This window comes from Panicum hallii, chromosome 4 (assembly GCF_002211085.1).
Source record: "Panicum hallii strain FIL2 chromosome 4, PHallii_v3.1, whole genome shotgun sequence".
NCBI lineage: Eukaryota > Viridiplantae > Streptophyta > Magnoliopsida > Poales > Poaceae > Panicum > Panicum hallii.
The window spans coordinates 51,621,762-51,641,977 of NC_038045.1; the positions used below are offsets into that span (position 1 = coordinate 51,621,762).

Sequence of the window (20,216 nt, forward strand, 5' to 3'; positions counted from 1 at the left end):
GGTCAAATCCGGCACTCGCCCAGCCCCCCTCCCGTGCCGACCCCGCATTTCAAATTTCCTCGGCTTTCCCTTCCCTTCCCTTCCGCACCGCCGCTTGTCCGGCCACCGCCGTCAGACACCTCCGCCGCCCTGCCCGTCCCGGCTCGGACCCCAGCGCCCGGCACGCGGCGGCATGGACAGCGACGACGAGGAGATGTGCGACGCCTCCTCCTCCGCCCCCGCCTCGCCCGGCGGCGGCGCGGGCGAGGGGGAATTCGAGGAGGAGGAGGCGGCGGGGGATGTGGAAGACGGCCAGGGCGCGGGCGAGGCGGTGATGGTGATGGAGGTGGTGTGGTTCCAGGTGGACCTGGACTACGAGTTCGACGCGCCCAGGTGGTTCGACCTCGCCCAGGAGGAGCCGCCGCCGGAGGCCGCGGCGGCGCAGGCGTGGTTCGCCTCCGCCCCCAGCTGCCCGCCCTCACGTGCGTGCCCCCCTCGCCTCGAAATTTCTGGTTTCGTGTTCCGCGTAAGCGGCAGAGGTTCCGTCGATCGGGTTCGCGTTTGAAAAGCGATGCTCCGGCGTTCCTCCCGCGATGTGTGTTTGGGAAGGTTCGCTGGCGGAATCTGATGGATTTAGGAAGTGTCCATTTCGTGAGATTTTTGTGGTTCCTTGCTATTATTAGCGCACAGTCCGCATGGTTAAATGATCGGAGATAGTTCGGAGTTTGCGGTGTCTTGCGGGTTAAACGAGCAGGTGCCAGTTGATCCTTCGAGCATTTCGGGCAATTTTCGTGCAACGGCGAATGTCTCCCCATTTCCAGTCCTTTGACCGTTAGGAAATTTGCGAGAGAAGTTGAGGGTTTAGTCAGTGTTTTTTTTTTTTATAAAACAGGTTTTTGACCGTGATGGTCAAACGGCATCCATCTATGATTAGTATCCATGATTAAAGTGTCTGCGTGGAGGTCGCCATTCGCCAATCTCTAGTTGTTAAACTGGTTTACACATGTAGAGCTTGATTGCCTAATTATTACCTGACACATGGAGAAAAAAACTGAGGGAATGCGGACGCCAGAAAACAGGATCACATTTGCTCGTGGCCATATATCCTTCGTTCTCACCATTTCATCTTTGATTTCATGAGGAAGCTAATGCTCTTCTTTGCAACTACTATCTGGTTGAGAATTTTGTTGCTAGTGAATATTGGAAAAGCTCTTTAGGTATCAGAGGTAAAAGTAATATAGCTGAGGGCGCTGCACCATTATGGGCTTTTACATAGTTTGATGAGTATATCTGCTTCACTTGTCAGTAGTACTGTGTCAGATGGGTAGAGCAAGAGGTGCATACATCTTATAAACAGGAGTAATTTGAATAAGTAATTAAGCACTGATGTTAAAATGCAAGCTCCTGGAAAATTGCAGTCATGATTGTTGATTGATCCACTATACAGAAAATTTCCGTGTGCTACTTTATTTTGCTTTGCCAGCATTAAACTTTATGTTTATTTTTTGCTGTTGTTATTGGTGTTCAGTGCCTAGTAACTATCACTAACCTTTTATCTTTTTGTTTCTTCAGCCTTAATTGCTAAGATGTTAGCTGAAGATCTTGGATTGCAAGCCATCACAACCATTGCAGATACAGATGTTGTGCATTGTTCTACAGCTTCTCATGAAAGTTCCAGTGGTGCTGAACAAAAAATACATCGGGTTCAAGGTCTTGAAAAATCTACATATTGAGTTTCCTGAAATTCTCCTTTTCACTTCTCATCTGTCGACTTGTTACATGATTCAGTTATCATCTATATTTGTGTTTTACAAAATATGTGGCTGAATCAATGTTTGTGTTTTTCCTACTAAATAGGATGGAAACCATTCCATGGCTCATCAGAAAATGAACGCCGACCTGGCTGTCGAACAACCATGAAGGGCACTTCCTTGAAAGGCTCCACACTGATGAAACCTACAGCCAGCCAATTAGCCAGGCAAAACAGACAAGTGGAACCAAAGAATGTGATGCAGTAAGTATGCATAGATCTAACAACTAACCTACTTTGTGAATTTTATGTGGGCCTGGCTATAAAAGAATTTGAAATTGCATTTTCTTCGTTGATTCTAACTGAAATCCTCAAATTTCTTTCACCACACTTGCCGGTTTGTTCATTTAGATTAATCATTCTTTGTGAAATCTGGGTCTTCAACACTGGACATAACAGTTTATGACAAATTATGGGTTTCAATATTTATAAGCACAAGTATTTCTGACTCGTCCATCATTTTTCACATTTTCCCTTTTCATTCTCTTTTTACAGTGTCCCCAAATGGCCAAATATCTGTTACTACTTATTAGTACCCACTAGTTAATTAGTTTTCAAAGAATGTCAAATGTGTTTCATCTTTCTTTTAAAAAAAAAAACTAATAGAAGACTTCAATTTCATGTTTGTGAACACCATGTGTACCTCAATTTTGTTTGTTTTCAGGATTAAAAAGCCAGTGGGAGTTAGAAGTGAGAGAAGTACCATAAGCTCAAACGATTGCACTTACCAATCAGCTAAAAGACAGAGATTAGAGAATGGGCATCTCAACAAGGTATGGTACAGTTTTCAAGCAGAGATCCGAAGTTTGCCAAATTTTGATGTTCTTATTCTTTTTTTTTCCGTAGAAATAATCTAATTTACAATGTTATAATGACACTGATTTTCTCAAGTAGCAATTGCAGCTCCTATTGCACTTATGGTGGCAAATATAACCGCTAGTGAACTTTCTAATATTTCCTCTACCCAGTGCAGTGTCATTCATTTGCAGAGAGTGAACTTGCTAATGTTCCTCCCTACAAGCTGTGGTGTTATTTGTTTTAGTTGGGGCCTTCAGTATTGGCACCAAAATGAACAAACATGCCTTGATTCTGGGTGCTGCATATACGAATCATGCTCATTCTTTCTCCATTTTGAAGGGATATCCTAGTTTCTTTTACCATAAAACTAAAATTTACACTGGATGAACAGTTCTTCTGTTGGTTACTGGAAGTACCAAGAGTCTTCAGAAGTTGGCAATAAGCAATAAGTTCTATGTTTGAAAGGAAAAAAAATATCACCTTGATGTGAACTAAAGTTCTTTGATACATTTAATTAGATCTAAATACTGAACACCTGTTTTTGATATTTTTTTTGTTATTTTGTGTTGTTTGTGAGCCTAAGGGTGCAAATTGGTAGTATTTTATCTGATAACTTTGTTTCTTGCTCTTCACTGATGCTTTGCTTGTGGTACAGGCTGCTGCTGCTACCTACCAGCATGAGTTTATTCATAAAAATCATGAAAAGGTAAAAAGCATCCTAAAACCATGTGCTTAAATTGATTATGAATAGACATTTTATGCTTGTATCATCCATGTATCCTTTAATTCCTAGATTCTCTTTCACATGTTGTACTGTTCCAGTTCTCTGAGGTACTTAGTTGTATTGTTTATTTTTTTTATAAAACACAGGTTTGCTACGTTTGCATCTAGTTTCAGTTAGACCATGTCTTAAGCTACCATGTAAAAATATTAGTATTATGGTACAAAACATGGCCATTCTATTAGTTCTCTGGTTCTCCCTCAAATTTGATTGATGGCAATTTGTTATGGATGCTGCAGAATGTTATGAACCATAACGTGGATCGTCCCACTGGTCCAACCAAATTAAAGATTACAATTCCCAGAGAACCTGAGTTGGCCACAAAGCTAAGAGCGGAGAGGTCAAGGGTTCTAAGATCAATGTAAAGTCATTTTCACTTGATGTCATGTTTTGATTCCTGAATATAAGGTACTCCAACTATGGTAGTTTTCCGTTTTCACACCTTTGCCTGAAAAATTTCAGGCCAACTAATTTGAAGCAGTTAAAGCAACAGGCTGCACCATCTGCTTCTACAGCACAACAACTGGCCTCAAATAGAAAGGTGGGAACATCATGCACTTCTTAAACCTTTAAGTGGTTATGAATTACATCCAAATTTACACTTGATTCTTAAAATCTAATTCTAAATTCATCGTATAGCCATGTTACCTTGAAATAAGTGAGCACAGTGGCTCCCAGGAACATATGCTTAGTTGAGATATGCTTCTCAGTAGCATGGTCTGTGTAAAACTTTTAATTTAACGTTCTATGTGTGATTTTGTTAACGTTAACTTCTAAGAAATGAATGATTGATAATGATCTGAAGAGAGTCAAGTTCAGGGATACCATGCATTCATAAATCATCGACTCACTACCTGAATTAGCTTTGCCTTCTGTTATTTATCCTCGTTGGTTTGCTCCTTGTTTTTTCCCTTGGTATTTGTTTTGGTGTCCTTTGTTCGAGCAGGCACGTGCACTTTCAATTAGAGAGCTATTGAATTTGTAATTTGTAATAATTACTCTCTTTCTTGTACGGTTGTATACTTTGATTCTGGTTTGTTTTGAAGTTTGAACACTGTTCTGTAGCAGGGAGTTCAACCACTTCGGGCTACTGGTCATCAGCATACAAGTAGACAACATGACGATGTTGTGTCAAATGTGCCAGCATGTACATCCAATCATGCAAGGCATCTTAACAAGTATGTCTGTTTCATATCTATTTTTAATTCAAGCAGACTACCCAAATTCTAGTCCAATCGTACTTTTATAGATGGTCAAATCACCAAATCTATTGACTGCGTTTATCAATGGATGATTTGATCTGGCATAAGGTGATATATAAGATTCCTTTTGTGATCGTTCTATGGAGCACCTATGGTTTTACCAAAACATGTGCAATTTGGCATGAAGTAATAAGATGCTTTTCTGCAGCCTTTTGTCTGATAACAAACATCTTATGCATGTTTCCTGTGTTGTCTTGTTTCAGTGTTGATAAAAAGCGAGAAGATTGCAGAGACGATCTGTTTAAATTTAAAGCCCGGCCTCTGGATAGAAAGGTAGCATGCGTTTAATACCTTCTGTCTATTTGTGAGATCATTTTATGAATGTTACTGCTTTGTAGTATATTCAGACAGCTGCTGTTAATCTTGTATTTTCTTCCTTGGAACAGATATTAGCGGGCAAAGGTGACATTGGTGTATTCCGATGTGCAAAAAGGAATACAACTGTGCCTAAGGTAATTTTCCAGCTACACTATTTTCCCTCAGATATTTTCTTTCTTGCCTGTGGATAATGTCTCCCTAATTTTCTCAAATCACCTGCATCTTTGTGGTTCAAAATCGTAGGAATTTAACTTATCAACAAGCAGGAAAGGCAACCCAGCCCCTTTGTCTGAACTATTTAACAAGGTTTGTATGAGTACAAAACAGATGGGTCGCCACTACGTTAATTAATTACACTGACATTTGCACAAATAATGTTGGCAGCTGTCTTTAACTGCGGGAGCACACCAACACCGAGGAATAGAGCGTCACATCAGTGATCTGCCAAATTATATCACTACCAAGGTTGTCTCGTTGTTTCCATTTCATTTCTTATTTGTACTAATCTTTCATCTTGATTCAAAGCGCTCAAAGACCTGTTTTGTTCTGTTGCAAGGATTGCAAAGAGAACATGATTGGTAACATGCAATGTTAGCTCTGGTAAGTATAATGTTCATCCACTTGATGAGATAACTGTCATGTTGTTTCTCTAGGTCTCTATTGACAGACACCCTTCCATTTGTTTCCCTTTCCAGACCCAAGTCAATCAAGAAATAGAATATACAGGATTTTTCTTTTGACAATGACTGGTTCAGACTCAACATTTCTCCACCGGCACAAAGGTAAATATTTACTCTATCTTCACCAGTTTTACAGTTAAGTTACCGTGTTGACAGTGCCTCCCGTCAATCCTCTGTGTGCAGGGTTTTTCTTGGTGTTTTGGACTGTAGGACTCACAAGGGAGCTCTCAACTCCTCTTCTTCATTTAACAAGATGAAGCCATACATTATTTGACATTATGGCGCACCTCGGCTACTGGCATCGGCGGCAGTCGAACATTGTTTGTCATCTCAGCCTGTTATAGAGTTGTTGCTGCCGGGCAGCCTAACGTGATTGTCTCTCAGCCGCCCAGAGCCATGGCTGGGATGGTTTTTGTACAGCAAGATAGACCATAGCGGCATAGCTCGGTGAGGGGCGGCTCGCCTGGTGTGTCTGCAGACTGCAGTTGCCGTGCCTCCCGTGGCGACTCCAAAGTGTAACATAGTGCAGTTTCCGTGCCAAGTCTCTTCTTCGCCGTGCCTTCCATGACCCGATCTCCAAATGCATCATGTAGCTCAGAAATCCCCCATGATCAGGCGGCAGCTTCCGGAATTTCCTAATATGCTGAGCAGGAGCGGGACGAAGGTTTCGTCGTTGCCTGTTGATGGCCGGACCAGGAATCTCCTGGCAAACAGTAGAAGTGAGCAGTGTTGGCGCCGGTGCCCAGGGAGCGGTCAGCCTCCTGGCCCGGCCTCCCGGGCCCCCCGAAGCGTGTGTCGACACAACTGCTGCGATTAGCCGGTACAGTTGTTCGCCATGCTTCTCATTCTCAGTGCGTCGTAACTCGTAATGGTCAGGGAAATGATCTGGTGCATCATCCCGAAATCCACAGATGTAGGGGAGCAAGACACCACTGTAGCTGTAGATGGTGGCGGCAGGAATCTGCAGGTTCCTGCCGGCCTCGTTCACAGTTGCAATGAGCAGGGCTGTGGCCGGCGCCGTGCCCTGTGGCTCAGGGATCGGTCACTGGTCAAGCGCGTGGGGGTCCCTGGACCCTGGAGATCGACGAAACCGCCGCGAGATCCCACATCGGTCTGTCCCATCACGGCCGAATAAAGCGCGGCACCAGCCAGCCACCAGCCACCTGCTCCTCCGGCCTCCACGGCCAATCCGGACTCTCTATTCGTGCGCAGAGTCGCGCCGGGGGAGCGATGCTACGATTTCGTGGTCCATAAGATTCATGATCAACATGTCCCGCGTCCCCGTTTAGCCTGCTGCAGTGCTGCTGATCCCTTGATGAGGATAGTGGCAAGCGTGTCCACTGGATACGGTTGCAATGCATTAGTCTGGATCAGCAGCGAGAAAAAGAGTGCGCCTCCTCGGACTCCGGGCAGCCACAGCATGCATCTGACAAACGATGCTCCAAACATCCCATCCCAACCGATGCTTGATTTCTCATTTTAGCCGCAACGTGCAAACTATTGATGGTAGGACCCACTTTTGCTGATAAATAATCACAACTCTCCTTTCTGGCTATGATATCGCGCAAACATTCAATACCCTTCGTCCTGCTATACCCGCGTCTGCTGCAAAATTATTTTTTATTCATCTGGCATCGATGCATGTAGAGGAGGCCGATGCCACAATTTTTATTTCAAGCATGGATGGTTGCATGTGCAAACCGATGCTTCGATGAGGATAAGAGGGAGGAACTTGAAGCAACGTTTTTATGTACGTTTCTTCCCTGACGCCTCCAGTTCCCTCCTCCATCTCTCCATGTCTACCTCTCATCGCACTAGGTCCTGCTACATCCTTCTGTCTGTCAGCGTTCGCCTCTCCTCTCAAGTGTGCTCTTGCTTGTGCCTGCCGATAGATGATGCAGATTGGTGTGTAAGCAGCTGCAGTGCGGCGGTGAATTGAAATGGGGGTGCATGATACAGACTGTATGGTTGGTTTGGTGTTAAATAGGAGTGGCTTGTGCGGGTGCATCAGTAGATCTTGTACAGGAGATCCTCCGCATTTAGTTACTTGATCTGGTGCAAATGAACACCTCTTGATGGTGGGCAGCATAGATCAGTTTGCAAGGAATTGAATTGATGCAACCACTACTTAAGAAAAAACAAGTGTATAACAGTGCAGCGTCAGACAAAGATTTGTGCCTGCCTGATGCAGGGTTGAGAATTTAGATGCCGTGTGAGTTTTGTGATAAGACCAAAGAAAAAGAAAATTCTGGTGCGGCTACTGTTCTGCAATAATAAAAGTTAGCATGAATTTCATTGATGCTTTGGTAAGCATAGTTCTAAGCACCACAAAGATCCGTGGAAAGTGGAAACCTTGCAGTTACACATAGTTTAGAAATAAAAACAGATCGGAATTCATCGTGAAATGTGTGTACCACTGACATCACACGAGCTAGACTCAGGTGTGTCTAATCAATTAGATATGCATCGAAGCCTTGCGGTTCTTCACATGGCTAGTAGCCAAGAATAAATATTTGACGGCGGACAATTAGAAAAAAAAAAGAAGGCTGGAGCAACTATCACTTTCTATCAGCTGTGCTACACCACCACAGAAACTGCTCATCACCTGCTCACTAAATGCTCCTATGCTAAGGAGGTCCTTCCTGCAATCTGCTCATAGTCCGATCAAAAACAATGCTTGCCGGAGTTCCCTACTTCACCCACTTCATGGCTCTTAAAAATTCTAAGGCAAAATGCCTAAGAAGGCAAGAACGTCAGGAGGCCATGGACGTCCATGATATAGCTATACAAGAGACTAGCGACCACCCACGCAATGATACAGGCAAAGTTGTTTTGTCTTGACCGTTGCTTATTCAGCTCAACTAAAACAGAAGCTCAACTAAAACAGGTCGCACCTGTTTTAGTTGAGCTTCTGATAGCGATCGTCCCTATGAGCTATCGGTATTGTTTCTCAAAGCTAGTTGGGCATGGTGTAATTCTTACTACTACTAATAACTTTGTGCATGAACACTCTTGTTTAATCAAACAGAGTCAGCCCATTTCAGAAACGGAGTGATCAGCTATGTTACCCAGATACGGCGATATGGATATGGATACGCGATACGGCGATACTCCGATATGCCATTTTTCCAAAAACACTGGTACGGGGATACGTGGATATATATGTTCTATTTATATTCTTAGAAATAATTAATAGTGATAAAATAAAAATGCATACATAATTCATAAACATCGCTTAAAATGTTTTTTTATATCTAATTGCTTAGTATTTGATATAATAATTCATCCATTTTACATGTATTTGATATAATAATTCATCCATTTTAAGTAGTTGCTCACATCTGATTATCTTTTCCTTCCACTTGAAAGAATGATGAAAAATAGCTCGGGCTTCCAGGAAAGGGAAAACCATGTTGCGGCCATATGTTCCCCGACGCCTCCCGTTCCCTCCACCATCCATGGCTACTTCTCACCCCACACCCAAATCAATCATTTTCCTTTAGTCTCAGCATTCGCCGTTACTCCCTTCTCAAGCGTGTAAAATGGAAAGTTAAAAAGGCTGGGGAATTGTTGCCTGCATATCATGTATCTCTTGATGGTTGGCGTTGGCCGGGTTTGAATGAACTCAACCAACCACGAGATTTACTTGCTAGACCTGACAATGCTGCTATCTGGTGGCAAAACATAAAACATAGCTACATGCCTGTATCAGTGGCTAGAGGTCCATTGCACCATATCAACACGATCTTTTCATTTATTTTGGAGTTGTACATTACATAAGTTGGACTACGGAGCAGCAATATTGTGTCTACTCCTGGGTAATATACAAAGTCTCAGCACACGAAGTGTAAACAACGATTCTAAAACAAAGACTCCCATACTTCTTCAAACAAAAAGGGTCCATCTCCAGTCCCAGAGTAATCTCTTGAAAATGAGATAAAGAAAGATCTCCTCCCGGCATGCTCGCGCTAGGACCAGCCCCACTATGTGCATCCATCCTGCTACCGTCCAAGCTAGTTTGTGCAGAAGTAAAATTTAAAAGTTGAGGGATATGAAATTTAACCTAAGCGCGTACTGCAGCAAAGAGCAGCCACACATATTTAAGACTCCATTGGTGTTTAAATTCACGATCGATCAAAAGCAACCAGCCTCGCCAAGCGCCTGCACAGATCAGAATCCCGCATCACTTTCCATGCGCATGAACCGAACACCTTTTGCAGTGACACAGGCAGCATACAAGGGTTTCATGGACGCTACAGCCGGGGCTCTCGTTTCTGCACCGGCAGCAACCAACCCCGCCCCCGTTGTAGCTCTTGTGAACGCCAGGTGAACGGACGCGCCAGGATGGCCTCACGCAAGTGCTGCCTCAAAGGCCTTTAGCTCGCCTTCCGGAAATCCAAGTTGCGCCCGACGCCTCCCGTTCCCTCCCATCATCCATATCCATGGCTTACTTCTCATCACACTCACACATCATTGTTGACCCTTCTCTTTCAGCATTGGCCACTCTCCTCTCGAGCGTGTCGAATGGCGAAGTTTAAAAGGCTGGGGAATCGTTGTCTGCACTGCATATCATCCATGTTTATGTGCGACGGTCGTCTCTGACCTCCTGACACCCAGTGTATCTCTCGATGGTTGGCACCGAATGGGTTTGAATGAACTCAACCACTACGCGTTTGCTTGTTAGCCATGTCAATGCTACCATCTGGTGGTAAATCTTGAAACATAGCTGCATATGCCTGCTGCATCAGTGGCTAGTGGTCCATCACACCACATCAACACGATCTTTTTCATTTATTTTGGATTTGTACATTACATAAGTTAGACTATGAAGCAGCAACATTATGTACATTACATAGTCGTGGCTTGAGGCGTGTTCTGTAATCGAAATGTTCAGTTCAGGTCTTCAGGATGTATGCTGGCTCCAGTCCCACCGATATCTCTGAATTTGTAACAGCAAGCTGATCATCGAAGCATTCAGAAAAAGTTTATGCCGATTCAGCTAAGTCCCTGCGCAAATGCTCACGGATATTCTTCCAGTACTCACTGCTACAAAAACTATTTGTACGGACGTCTCGTTTTTCTTCTAGGAGCGGCCTAAAAGGTAACCCGCTCTTATAAAAGAAGCAGGGTTGCCGTAGCAATTCACCCGACTCTGGAAATATATTTTTAGAAGCGTCACCCATCTCAAAAAAATGCACGAAACAATCCGCACGGCTCGATCGGCCTGCACAGTTTCTTTCTTTTCACGTTAGGAGCTCCTGTTGCACTAGATTAGCCCACATATTAAAGGCCAATGCAGCACCGGTCTAAAATATAGTCAAAATTATAGAAAAAAGGCCATTGTTTGCAAATCATTATCCTATTCAAATTGTGATTGCACTATTATACACTTATACTTCCGATTGTTAAAATTAGATCACACTTTAACTATATATGAATTGTTTTCTTGGAACATTTCTATTTGTTCTCAAATATTTGTTCCGGAACAATTTTTTTTAAACATTTTGTTTTTTTGAAATATTTTTGATTTTTTTGTCGGAATGATGTTTCAAATTATCTTTTATTTGTTTCTTCTTCCGCTAGTTACGTGAGCCTGCATATGCCTAGCAGCGGGCCGGCCGGCCGCACACCAACACCCCCCCCCCCCCCGCCCCCACCCCCCTCCCCCGCCGCGCCGCTGCCGGTCGTGGATCGCACGAAGCAGCTGCAATATTCCTCGGACCGCCGCCGATTAGATAGGGTAACTAAATTTTAGCCTGATCACATCAAATATAAATTACAAGTATTAAATATAGGCTAATTATAAAACCAATTGCATAAATAAAGACTAATTCGCTATACAAATCTATTAAATCTAATTAATCCATCATTAATATATATTTTCTGTAGCACAATATGGTCAAATTATGGACTAATTAGATTTAATGGATTCGTCCTGCGAATTAACCTCAATCTGTGCAATTAGTTTTGTAATTAGTCTATATTTAGCACTTCTAATTATATCAAACATTCGATGTAACAAAAACTAAAGTTTAAAATTTAGTTGGAGCGATCCAAGAAGCTCCTAAACACACATAGCACGGTGTTCCATTCCAGAGCTAAGAGGTCAGCAACAGCACAAGCACAGAAAATCGCGGGAACACGTTCGGCTTCATTTACTGCGAAGATGTGCTCACGAGCTGCATGATTAGCTGTAAGAGTTGCCAGTTTCTCGCTCATGTGCCTGACGAACAAGCAGGACACTGAAGCAGCCAAACAGGCGTAAATTCAGTTACAGCCATACACCGGAGAGGCACCAAGATGTGCACAGCAGCGAGAGAGAGGCAGAGCAACTCATAAATACCAGTCAAAAAAAGGTGATGCATTTCATTTACAACAGCCCGGCCTGTCCCATGCCGGGCGCATGGTTCAATTCAATGCGTTCTCCAGGATCCAAGAAACTCCATGGCCTAGCTCTGAATCACAAGCGCATGAATGCTTCAGATTCATGGCGCTCACGGGACACCTCTGACAGATCCATCCACCCCACTCGTGTTGTGATTACACCAAGAACCACCACAGCAATCCCCATCCTGACCCACACCACATCTTCTTCCATTTGGACGCTTCTAAACCGAACATCAAGAGGAACAATGGACATCATCTACTGGGAATCCTACACCTATTTCCTGCACTGTGCTACTATGGTTTTACTACCTTCTTACTTGGATCTCTACTTGGGAGAAAAATTTTTTGGGGCCCTAGAGTTAGAGAGACAGAGCAACGGGGGATCATGACATTGTGTGCTTGGATATGACCTCGCCGAACCGCACGAACCACTGCTCGTCGGAGGAGCTGTTGTCGCCGATGTCATCGGACACGTCGTGCTTCATGTCGGCCGTCGTCGTCGCCAGGAAGCGGGTGTAGTCGCCGGCCGCCCCCTTGGTCGTGGGAGGCTTCACGGCGGGTGCCGGCAGCAGGGAGAGCAGCACCCTCGCGACCTCGTGCATGGTCGGACGGTCGGCGGGGTGCCGCTTGGTGCACAGCAGGGCGAGCTGGAAGGCCTTCCGGACCAGGTTCATGTCCGTGCACGTCACCGACACCTCCGAGTCCACAGCCTCCATCACCGTGTTGTCATCAGCCTTAGAGAGTATCTGCACGTGCAAGGAACATCTATCACTCACGCAGAGCATTCCAAGGAATCAGAATACTGCTAAATATTAATGCATCACATTCTTCTCATTGCTCAGTACTGACTAGCATGGAGCAATTAAAGAAGGATCTGGTAAAGGAATTCAGCGTGGTGACTTACCAATTGATGCAAGTTGGATTCATTGTCGACGGCCTTTTTCCCAGTGAGCAGCTCCAGAAGGACGACGCCAAAGCTGTAGACATCAGATTTCTCATTGAGCCTTGACGTCCGGGCATACTCTGGATCAATGTAGCCGATGGTTCCCAGCACGTAGGTGGAGGCATGGGACTTGGCAGCCGGGACACATTTGGCGATGCCGAAATCAGAGAGGTGCGCTTCAAAGTTCTCATCAAGCAGGATGTTTGAGGACTTGACATCCCTGTGGACTATGCGAGGGTTGCAGTCATGGTGAAGGTAGGCCAGTCCTTGCGCAGCACCCACCGCGATCTTCAGCCTTGTGTCCCAATCAAGCTTCACCTTCTTTGATGGACCTGAAAGTGACCAAGTATCACCACAGATATGTTTAATGAGGAATCTGTAAAAGAATGCATGGAAGGAAACGGCGCGAATAAAAGCTCAGAAATCCTAACCATGAAGAAGGTCCCACAGGGAACCATTTTCCATGTAATCATAGAAAAGCAAGTTTCCATGAGGAGAGAGTGAGAAGCCATGAAGGCTGACGAGATTCCTGTGTCGGATGCTACCGATTGTCTCCAGTTCTGTCTCAAACTCACGGAGGCTGTGATTATACTGACTGTAAAGCCGTTTGACAGCGATGGCCTTGCCGCTCTTGAGATCACATTTGTACACAGTACTTGATGCGCCGTAACCAATGATGTATTTCTCACTAAAATTCTCAGTCAACCTCATAATTTCTTCATAGGTATGGGAAGCCATGTCCATTTGAAGGACTACTAGCTTTGGTGGTCCTGAAACATGATCAGGAAAAATAATAGATGAGTATCAACATGTTAGGACATGGCTCTGGAATATATTGCAATGCAAGGGGTGAGTGACATATGCACAAACCTTGCACTGGCTTGTCAGATCCTTTCTCAGGTGGAAGTGGCTTATTTGTTTTGTATATTGCCAGCAGCATAATGCAGAGTAATATGATGAAGCCTAAAATAATGCAAGCAACTGCTGTCCGAGAAATATTAACTGTAGTAGTCATAAAAGCATGGGTTAGAACTTAGAAGCAAATAGAGAACTGGCTGCTGAGGACTAGCTCAGAACTTATGGTACCTTTTGTTCCATGAGAACGTCCACAGATGGAGTCTTGGCAGTACACGTGGAGCATAGGATTACCCACAAAGCTGCTTTTAGATACCGGTTTCTGTCAGAAACTATAATCCAATAGAAAAATTGATATCAAAGACTGCAGATGGAGCCATTTGTTTACCTATCCATTGGGAATTTTGAGAAATTCTTTGCCGATGGGACGTGTCCAGAGAAGTTGTTGTATGACAAATTCCTGAAATGAAAATAACGCATGATTTAATGCTGGAGAAATAATTAACAATGCTTCTAGGACAAAGTTAGCACAGAAAACATACAAGGTAACTAAGCTGAAGCAGTTAGCCAGCTGAGCAGGGATCTCCCCAACCAAATTGTTGTTGCTAAGAATCCTGTGTAAGAAAACCACAGATCAGTAAAGTTCTACCGTGGTATGCAGTAGAAATCAAAATAATAGTACCATGAAGGAGGACTCACAAGCTATCAAGGTTTTGCAACTGTCCAAGTTCTTCAGGGAGATAACCGGACAAGTTGTTGCTGGATATGTCGCTGTACGTAAAGAATAGTTCAGATGAATAAATATTACTGCATGATTACTAAACATATGACAAGGGTGTTCACTTACATTACTTGGACGCTTCTCAAGTTTCCAAATTCAGCAGGGATAGATCCCATAAGATGGTTTTTACTCAAATTCCTGCATGAACAGTTGTGGACATCAGGCAACAATGCACATAGAAAAGACAACATGAATTCTGAAAGGCTGGTTTTTAACATACAATTCAAGAAGATGCTCGAGATCACCAATAGTGGGAGGAACTGGTCCAGAGAATTCATTGTAGGAAAGATCCCTGTGCCAAAATGGAGGAAAAAGTAGATATCAAAATGAAGTGGCAGTGATGTAACACATAATTCGGAGAATTCATAGGACTAGGTAACAAATAAATAGGTAAAGGGTTTCCTTACAGTGTGTCCAAGTTGACTATGTGACCAAGTTCAGAGGGAATCTGGCCTTTGAAATTGTTTGAAGAAAGGTTCCTATAATAATTTTAAAATAAAATCAACTACATATCAGACTAGTAAAACAATAAAAGGAAATAATAATGTGCTCTCAGTGGCAACAGTTGTAAGCAAGCTGCTGCACGTGCAACTACTCACAGGTATGTCAAGCTCTCCAACTTCTGGAAACCACCAGGGATAGAGCCATTCAGTTTATTGCCATACACATTGCTGAGAACAAAATAAACACGATTAAGCATGAGAAAAACATAATTTTTCTATTGAAACCTGCAATAAATGCATGCACACAGACTTACAATTTGTTCAGTGCACTGCAAGAACTGATGTTTGCAGGAATATGACCCTCAAGATTGTTGTTGGCAAGATTTCTAAAGAATTATACAACTTATCAGAAAATGCAGAGATCAAAATAAACATTAATTTGTATACTTGAATATGGGATAGGTTCTTACAATTCAAATAATTCTGTGAGCTTGCCAAGCTCAGCTGGAATGGTGCCTTCTAGTTCATTATCATTCAGCTGCCTGGATGGAAGTAATGTTGAACTTCATTAAGATCACACATCAACATAAATGCAAAACTGTTAAGATAACAGTTACTTACAAGTAGCTAAGTTTACTCATGTTCCCCAGTTCTGGTGGTATGTGTCCAGTAAGTTTGTTGCCATGTAAATAGCTGAAAAAGAATGGTTATACAAACCATTAATAAAAGAAAATGATGGTTTGTGAAAGAAGAGTATTGTAGTTGATACTAACAGTTTGCCAGTGTATGATAGGTTGCCAAGTATAGGAGGAATCGGCCCTACCAGTTCATTCTCGCTCAGGTCTCTGAGAAATAAATTTGGAAAACTGTTTATGGAAAAGTAAAGTAACCAGTAATGGTGGACTGAAGTGTTTTATTACACTTTTTACTCACAGGACAGCAAGAGCCTGCATGAGGCCAATCACTTCTGGAATTCTCCCAGTCAGTCTATTTCCTTGAAGTGACCTGGAAAAAAAACAATGCAAGGATTAAACAGAAGGCCTGCATGCGAGCACCTACTTGTGCATGGGGGCACAAGTGAGCTAAAGAACTACCTAAATGAAAGAAAACACAGCACTGCAAGATTATGAAAAAGTAAAAGTATTGAAGATTTGAAGAAATCAGATGATTACAGTGTGGCTACTTGAAGGTATCCTATGTTGTAAGGTATCTCTCCAGAGATTTGGTTGTATGAAATATCCCTGCATGCCAAATAGGAAAGAAAATTAGGATCCTAAACTAAGGAGAACCAAAACACCAACACAATCGTCAGGGCCAACATACAGAATTTCAAAGCTAGTGCAGTTCCCTATGCCCTCTGGAATGGTTCCTGTGAGATTGTTCCCCCTTACATCACTGCATATATGGAAGGCAACCCAGTGTCAACAAGATCAAACTGTACACATGAATCAGACCATACAGTGGAGCAGAGGAGTAAACTTACAAGTACCACAGGCCAGTCAGTTGGCACATATCAGGTGTCAAAGTTCCAGTCAGTGAGTTACCCCTCAAGCCTCTGAGGATCAAGAGAACAGAAATGTTATCATCTGAAAACATATTCTACAGTACGCAAAAAAAGTGTTGTAGAGTTCTTACAGGTACTGCATTACTTCATTCCAGTAGATGAGCCTCGGGATGTCACCGGTAAGTTTGTTCTGAGCTAGATCCCTGTTCCAAAGGAACAAATGAGCATTTCATTACCAAGACAACATAAGTGACAAAAAAGCATCACAAAAGAAAATTCCTTTGGTGTGGACAATAAAGCACAAAGGTAGGTGAAACAAACAGAACAAAAAATCATCCAATGTGTCCAGCAATCATAAAAGAAGTAAAGAGTCACGGATAGAGAAAGGTCCTAGGAAGCTTACAAGGTCTTGAGATTTGGAATCTGGGACAGCGTGGAAGGGATGGGTCCCGTGAGTTGGTTGTTCTTCAAAATCCTGCACCAAGAAAAGGAGAGGAAAATGTCACAAAACCAGCAATCTAAAAGCAGTAAAAAGAGTAGGTAGCAACACATAAACCATAAACAAACAAATTTCCGGAACCACAACAAATGTCTGTATCACACAAGATAATCATGAATGCAGCATGTGCAACTGCCTCCCATTTTCTACTGCAACCACTTAGTTACCCCAAATATAGGTGCAAAAGTTACCATGTCTCAAAAGTCATAGCTCATGCTAAAAAGGCAGTAAGGAAGCAGGAATGGAGTGTGCTTACAGGTCCTCAAGCTGCTTGAGCTTGGAGATGGAGAAGGGGATGTCTCCATACAGCAAGTTCCCAGACAAATCCCTGCAGAGACAAGAAAAAAACAGAGACCAATTAAAAAATGCTTATCTACAGCAAAAAGGCAGTAACACAATAAAAGAAGACTTGGATTTAGGGACGTACAGATATTTTAAGGAGACACAATCCCCAATCTCATCTGGGATTTGGCCTGTGAGCTTGTTCAGCTTGAGATCCCTGCACGAGCAAATCATTAGCACACAAATAAACTAATCAGCAAGCAAATCTAGGATGTGTCGGCCTAAAGCAAATAAAATATTAAAGAACCGTGTCACATCATGGCACGAGTGGTCATATCAAATCAGGTGTAGGATTGAAAATAGGGATACGGGTATAGTGAAATGCACAAAATCTCAGGCGGATGCAAGGGAGGGGGAACTGTACGGTCCTCCGAGTCATCAATCAACTTACACGAACTGTAGGCTCTTGAGCTCCCCTATAGCCGGCGAGATCTCCCCTCCTAGGTTTAGATTTGACAGGTTCCTGTTTTTTCCACAGAAAACAATCTCATCAGAAGATTGTTATCATTTTTCAGCAAACATATAAAAAACGACCCTTCATTTTTTTTCCCCAACAAAATGGGCAACATGAACACAGGGTCCATATAAAAAAAATCGAACTTTGTTTCTCTCAGGTATGCTACGGCCTACGGCACAGAATGTTTCAAGAATAAAGCTTGATTGGCCAAAACACGCTGCAATGCCCAAAAAAGAGACAAACATTCCAGCGAGTGCTTGCTCCTGATCGAAACGCAAGAAAGACACCGCAAGCAACCCACGCGGAGCAACAAAATGCAGGAAGCACGGCAAGACTGCAAGAAGATTTTCGAGAGCACCGCCACGCAGCCGCGAGAAACGAGACGGCACAAGGAGGCGGAGGAGAGATCGCAGAGTGTACGCACAGGCCGACGACGGCGAAGGAGGCGCTGTCGCAGGCGACCCCGCGCCAGGCGCAGTGGTCGCGGCCGCCGTCCCAGTCCACGAGCGTGTTGGCCGCGTTCCCGAACCCGGCCTTCACCGCCATCAGCGCCCGCCCGTCCCCTTCCCCTCCTCCTCCGGCCTCAACCTCCGCCGCTACCGCCGCAAGAACCAGCACCGCCGCCGCCGCCGCCGACCACCACGGCAGCAGCGCCATCCCGCGCGAGTCCGCAAGAGGGAACCTTCCGAAGCCTTCTCCCTCCCAGCCCCCAAAGCCACCACCTTTCAGGCAACAAACACTCAGCCAGCCTGGGCCAAGAAGTCCGGGCCACCACCGTTGCCTGCGAGCTCGTCGTCGCAGCTAGCACGGGCACAAGTGCCGCCGCTCCGTGTCCATGTGACGAGCAGGAGGGAGGGAAGGGAGGAGTAGGAGTGCGACGGGGTCTGCGTGCGATGCGTTTTTGTGGTGGTGCTGGCGATAGCGACGTGACTGTGGTTGCTTTCGGGGGGCAGCCGCTGCTGCACTGCGCGCAGTGAGAGAGAGAGAGATCAGAGCGAGAGCGTGGTAGGGTGGTGGTAGGAGAGAGAGAGGGGGGGGGGGAAGAGGGAGGAGGAAGGGGGTGTTAAGGCTGACGGTCCCGGGCCCACCGCGCCAGAGACTGGGCCCGTCGCAGAGGGGATACGTGTAGCCCGTAGGGGCCCGTGGGCCTCCTGTTTTCAAACTCCTCCGCCCCGTTTGGCACGTTGCGGCGGCCAGGCTGCAAGCTCAATGACACGCGGGTCCGGCACCCACCTGGACCACCTGTCAGTGAGAGGAGCAGCGGCCCGCCGTCCTCGGCAGGGGATCCTGGACCCACCTGTCGGCGAGGGTGGGTGGAGGTTTAAGCGGGGCAAGGCAACAGGGCGAGAGCTCGCGCGCGCGTAAAAGGAGAGTCGCCCGCTAGTCGGTAACCAGGCGGGAGGGAGGCGGGATCGTCTCCGCGTGGGGGAACCCTGTGGCCTCCCGTGTGGCTCCGCATCGTCGGCCATCCTGCCCCTGCGGCCTTTTGTACGTGCAGAGATTGTACTGTACCGGGCTGGGCTGGATCACGCCGGGGCTGTGACTGCGAGCGGCGGCGGAGTGGGTGGAGGGGGGAGATTGGAGAGCGGCGGCGTCGTGACGGCGTTCCCCTGCTCCTCCTCCTCCTCGTGGTCACCACCGGCCATTGCCAGGCGGGCGCTGCTCACCTGACCACGACCAGCCGTGCAGCCGTACGAGCTGCCGCCCATGGCGGAAGGCTCCTCATCAAGGTCTCAAGGAGATGCTGCTGATACTGGTCGTGGCTGCAATTATTGGTTAATTAATCATGGTTGGGGCCGGGGGTTTAGACCAGACACCAGAGTACACAGCACCATGTGGCCATGACTCCATGGGATTAGGGCATGGGATCGGCGTACCTACCAAAGTACCAAACATCGAGTAAATTGACGTGCCTCATAGTGGAACCATACCCTCCCTAGGTATACATAACTTCCATGCAAATTAAAAGAAAAGGTTGTTCTTGCACTCAAAATGAAGAATTCAAAAATCAGCATTTGAAAAAAGATTGGACAAAAATGTGGGGGCTATGGGGTTAAGGGGAAAAAAACCCTCATTAGATTGTACTAGTTCACACACAAAAAAAGACCATGCACAGAACAACCGTGCCCTTTCTTTTGTTATTTCTTCGAATACAAGACAGCGAATGTTGGGGTTGTTCCCTCCAAAATTTGAGCCGTCGTCCTCCCGATGCCGGCACGCGTACCTACATGGGTGGCGTACCAAATCAAGGCCATTAACGCCACACACAAACGGAGCCCTCTGAATCTGATCTGATCCCTCCGTGAGCAGCATCTACTTCTCCCTGCGTCTGCATATGCTTGCCCCGCATCGGTTCCTGCACTGCACCCAGCGCACT

At 45.0% G+C, this 20,216-nt stretch overlaps 2 protein-coding genes across 3 annotated transcripts; one reads left to right on the forward strand and one right to left on the reverse strand.

Moving 5' to 3' along the window:
* Positions 1-47: 47 nt before the first annotated feature.
* On the forward strand, positions 48-6,193 carry LOC112889984 (protein TPX2-like). Its single transcript, XM_025956801.1, has 15 exons — positions 48-461; positions 1,552-1,689; positions 1,837-1,993; positions 2,454-2,562; positions 3,243-3,293; positions 3,608-3,729; positions 3,831-3,909; positions 4,437-4,546; positions 4,834-4,903; positions 5,017-5,082; positions 5,192-5,254; positions 5,333-5,413; positions 5,505-5,548; positions 5,644-5,730; positions 5,812-6,193. Exons 1-13 carry the CDS (start codon positions 173-175, stop codon positions 5,541-5,543), a joined length of 1,374 nt encoding a protein of 457 aa, XP_025812586.1. The 5' UTR covers positions 48-172; the 3' UTR covers positions 5,544-5,548; positions 5,644-5,730; positions 5,812-6,193.
* A 5,781-nt stretch (positions 6,194-11,974) lies between these two features.
* On the reverse strand, positions 11,975-18,837 carry LOC112888477 (LRR receptor-like serine/threonine-protein kinase ERL1). Of its 2 annotated transcripts, none has more exons than XM_025954699.1 (26): positions 18,264-18,837; positions 17,774-17,845; positions 17,468-17,539; positions 17,297-17,368; positions 16,945-17,016; positions 16,673-16,744; positions 16,521-16,592; positions 16,361-16,432; positions 16,210-16,278; positions 15,971-16,042; positions 15,811-15,882; positions 15,659-15,730; positions 15,508-15,579; positions 15,352-15,423; positions 15,194-15,265; positions 15,002-15,073; positions 14,815-14,886; positions 14,661-14,732; positions 14,513-14,584; positions 14,356-14,427; positions 14,202-14,273; positions 14,045-14,115; positions 13,829-13,960; positions 13,390-13,728; positions 12,920-13,290; positions 11,975-12,761 (listed from the first exon to the last, which is right to left on the reverse strand). In XM_025954699.1, exons 1-26 carry the CDS (start codon positions 18,494-18,496, stop codon positions 12,399-12,401), a joined length of 2,946 nt encoding a protein of 981 aa, XP_025810484.1. In that variant the 5' UTR covers positions 18,497-18,837; the 3' UTR covers positions 11,975-12,398. The 2 variants fall into 2 exon arrangements, with proteins under 2 accessions (XP_025810484.1, XP_025810483.1); XM_025954698.1 differs by having other exon boundaries at positions 14,045-14,118.
* Between the last annotated feature and the right edge of the window lie 1,379 nt (positions 18,838-20,216).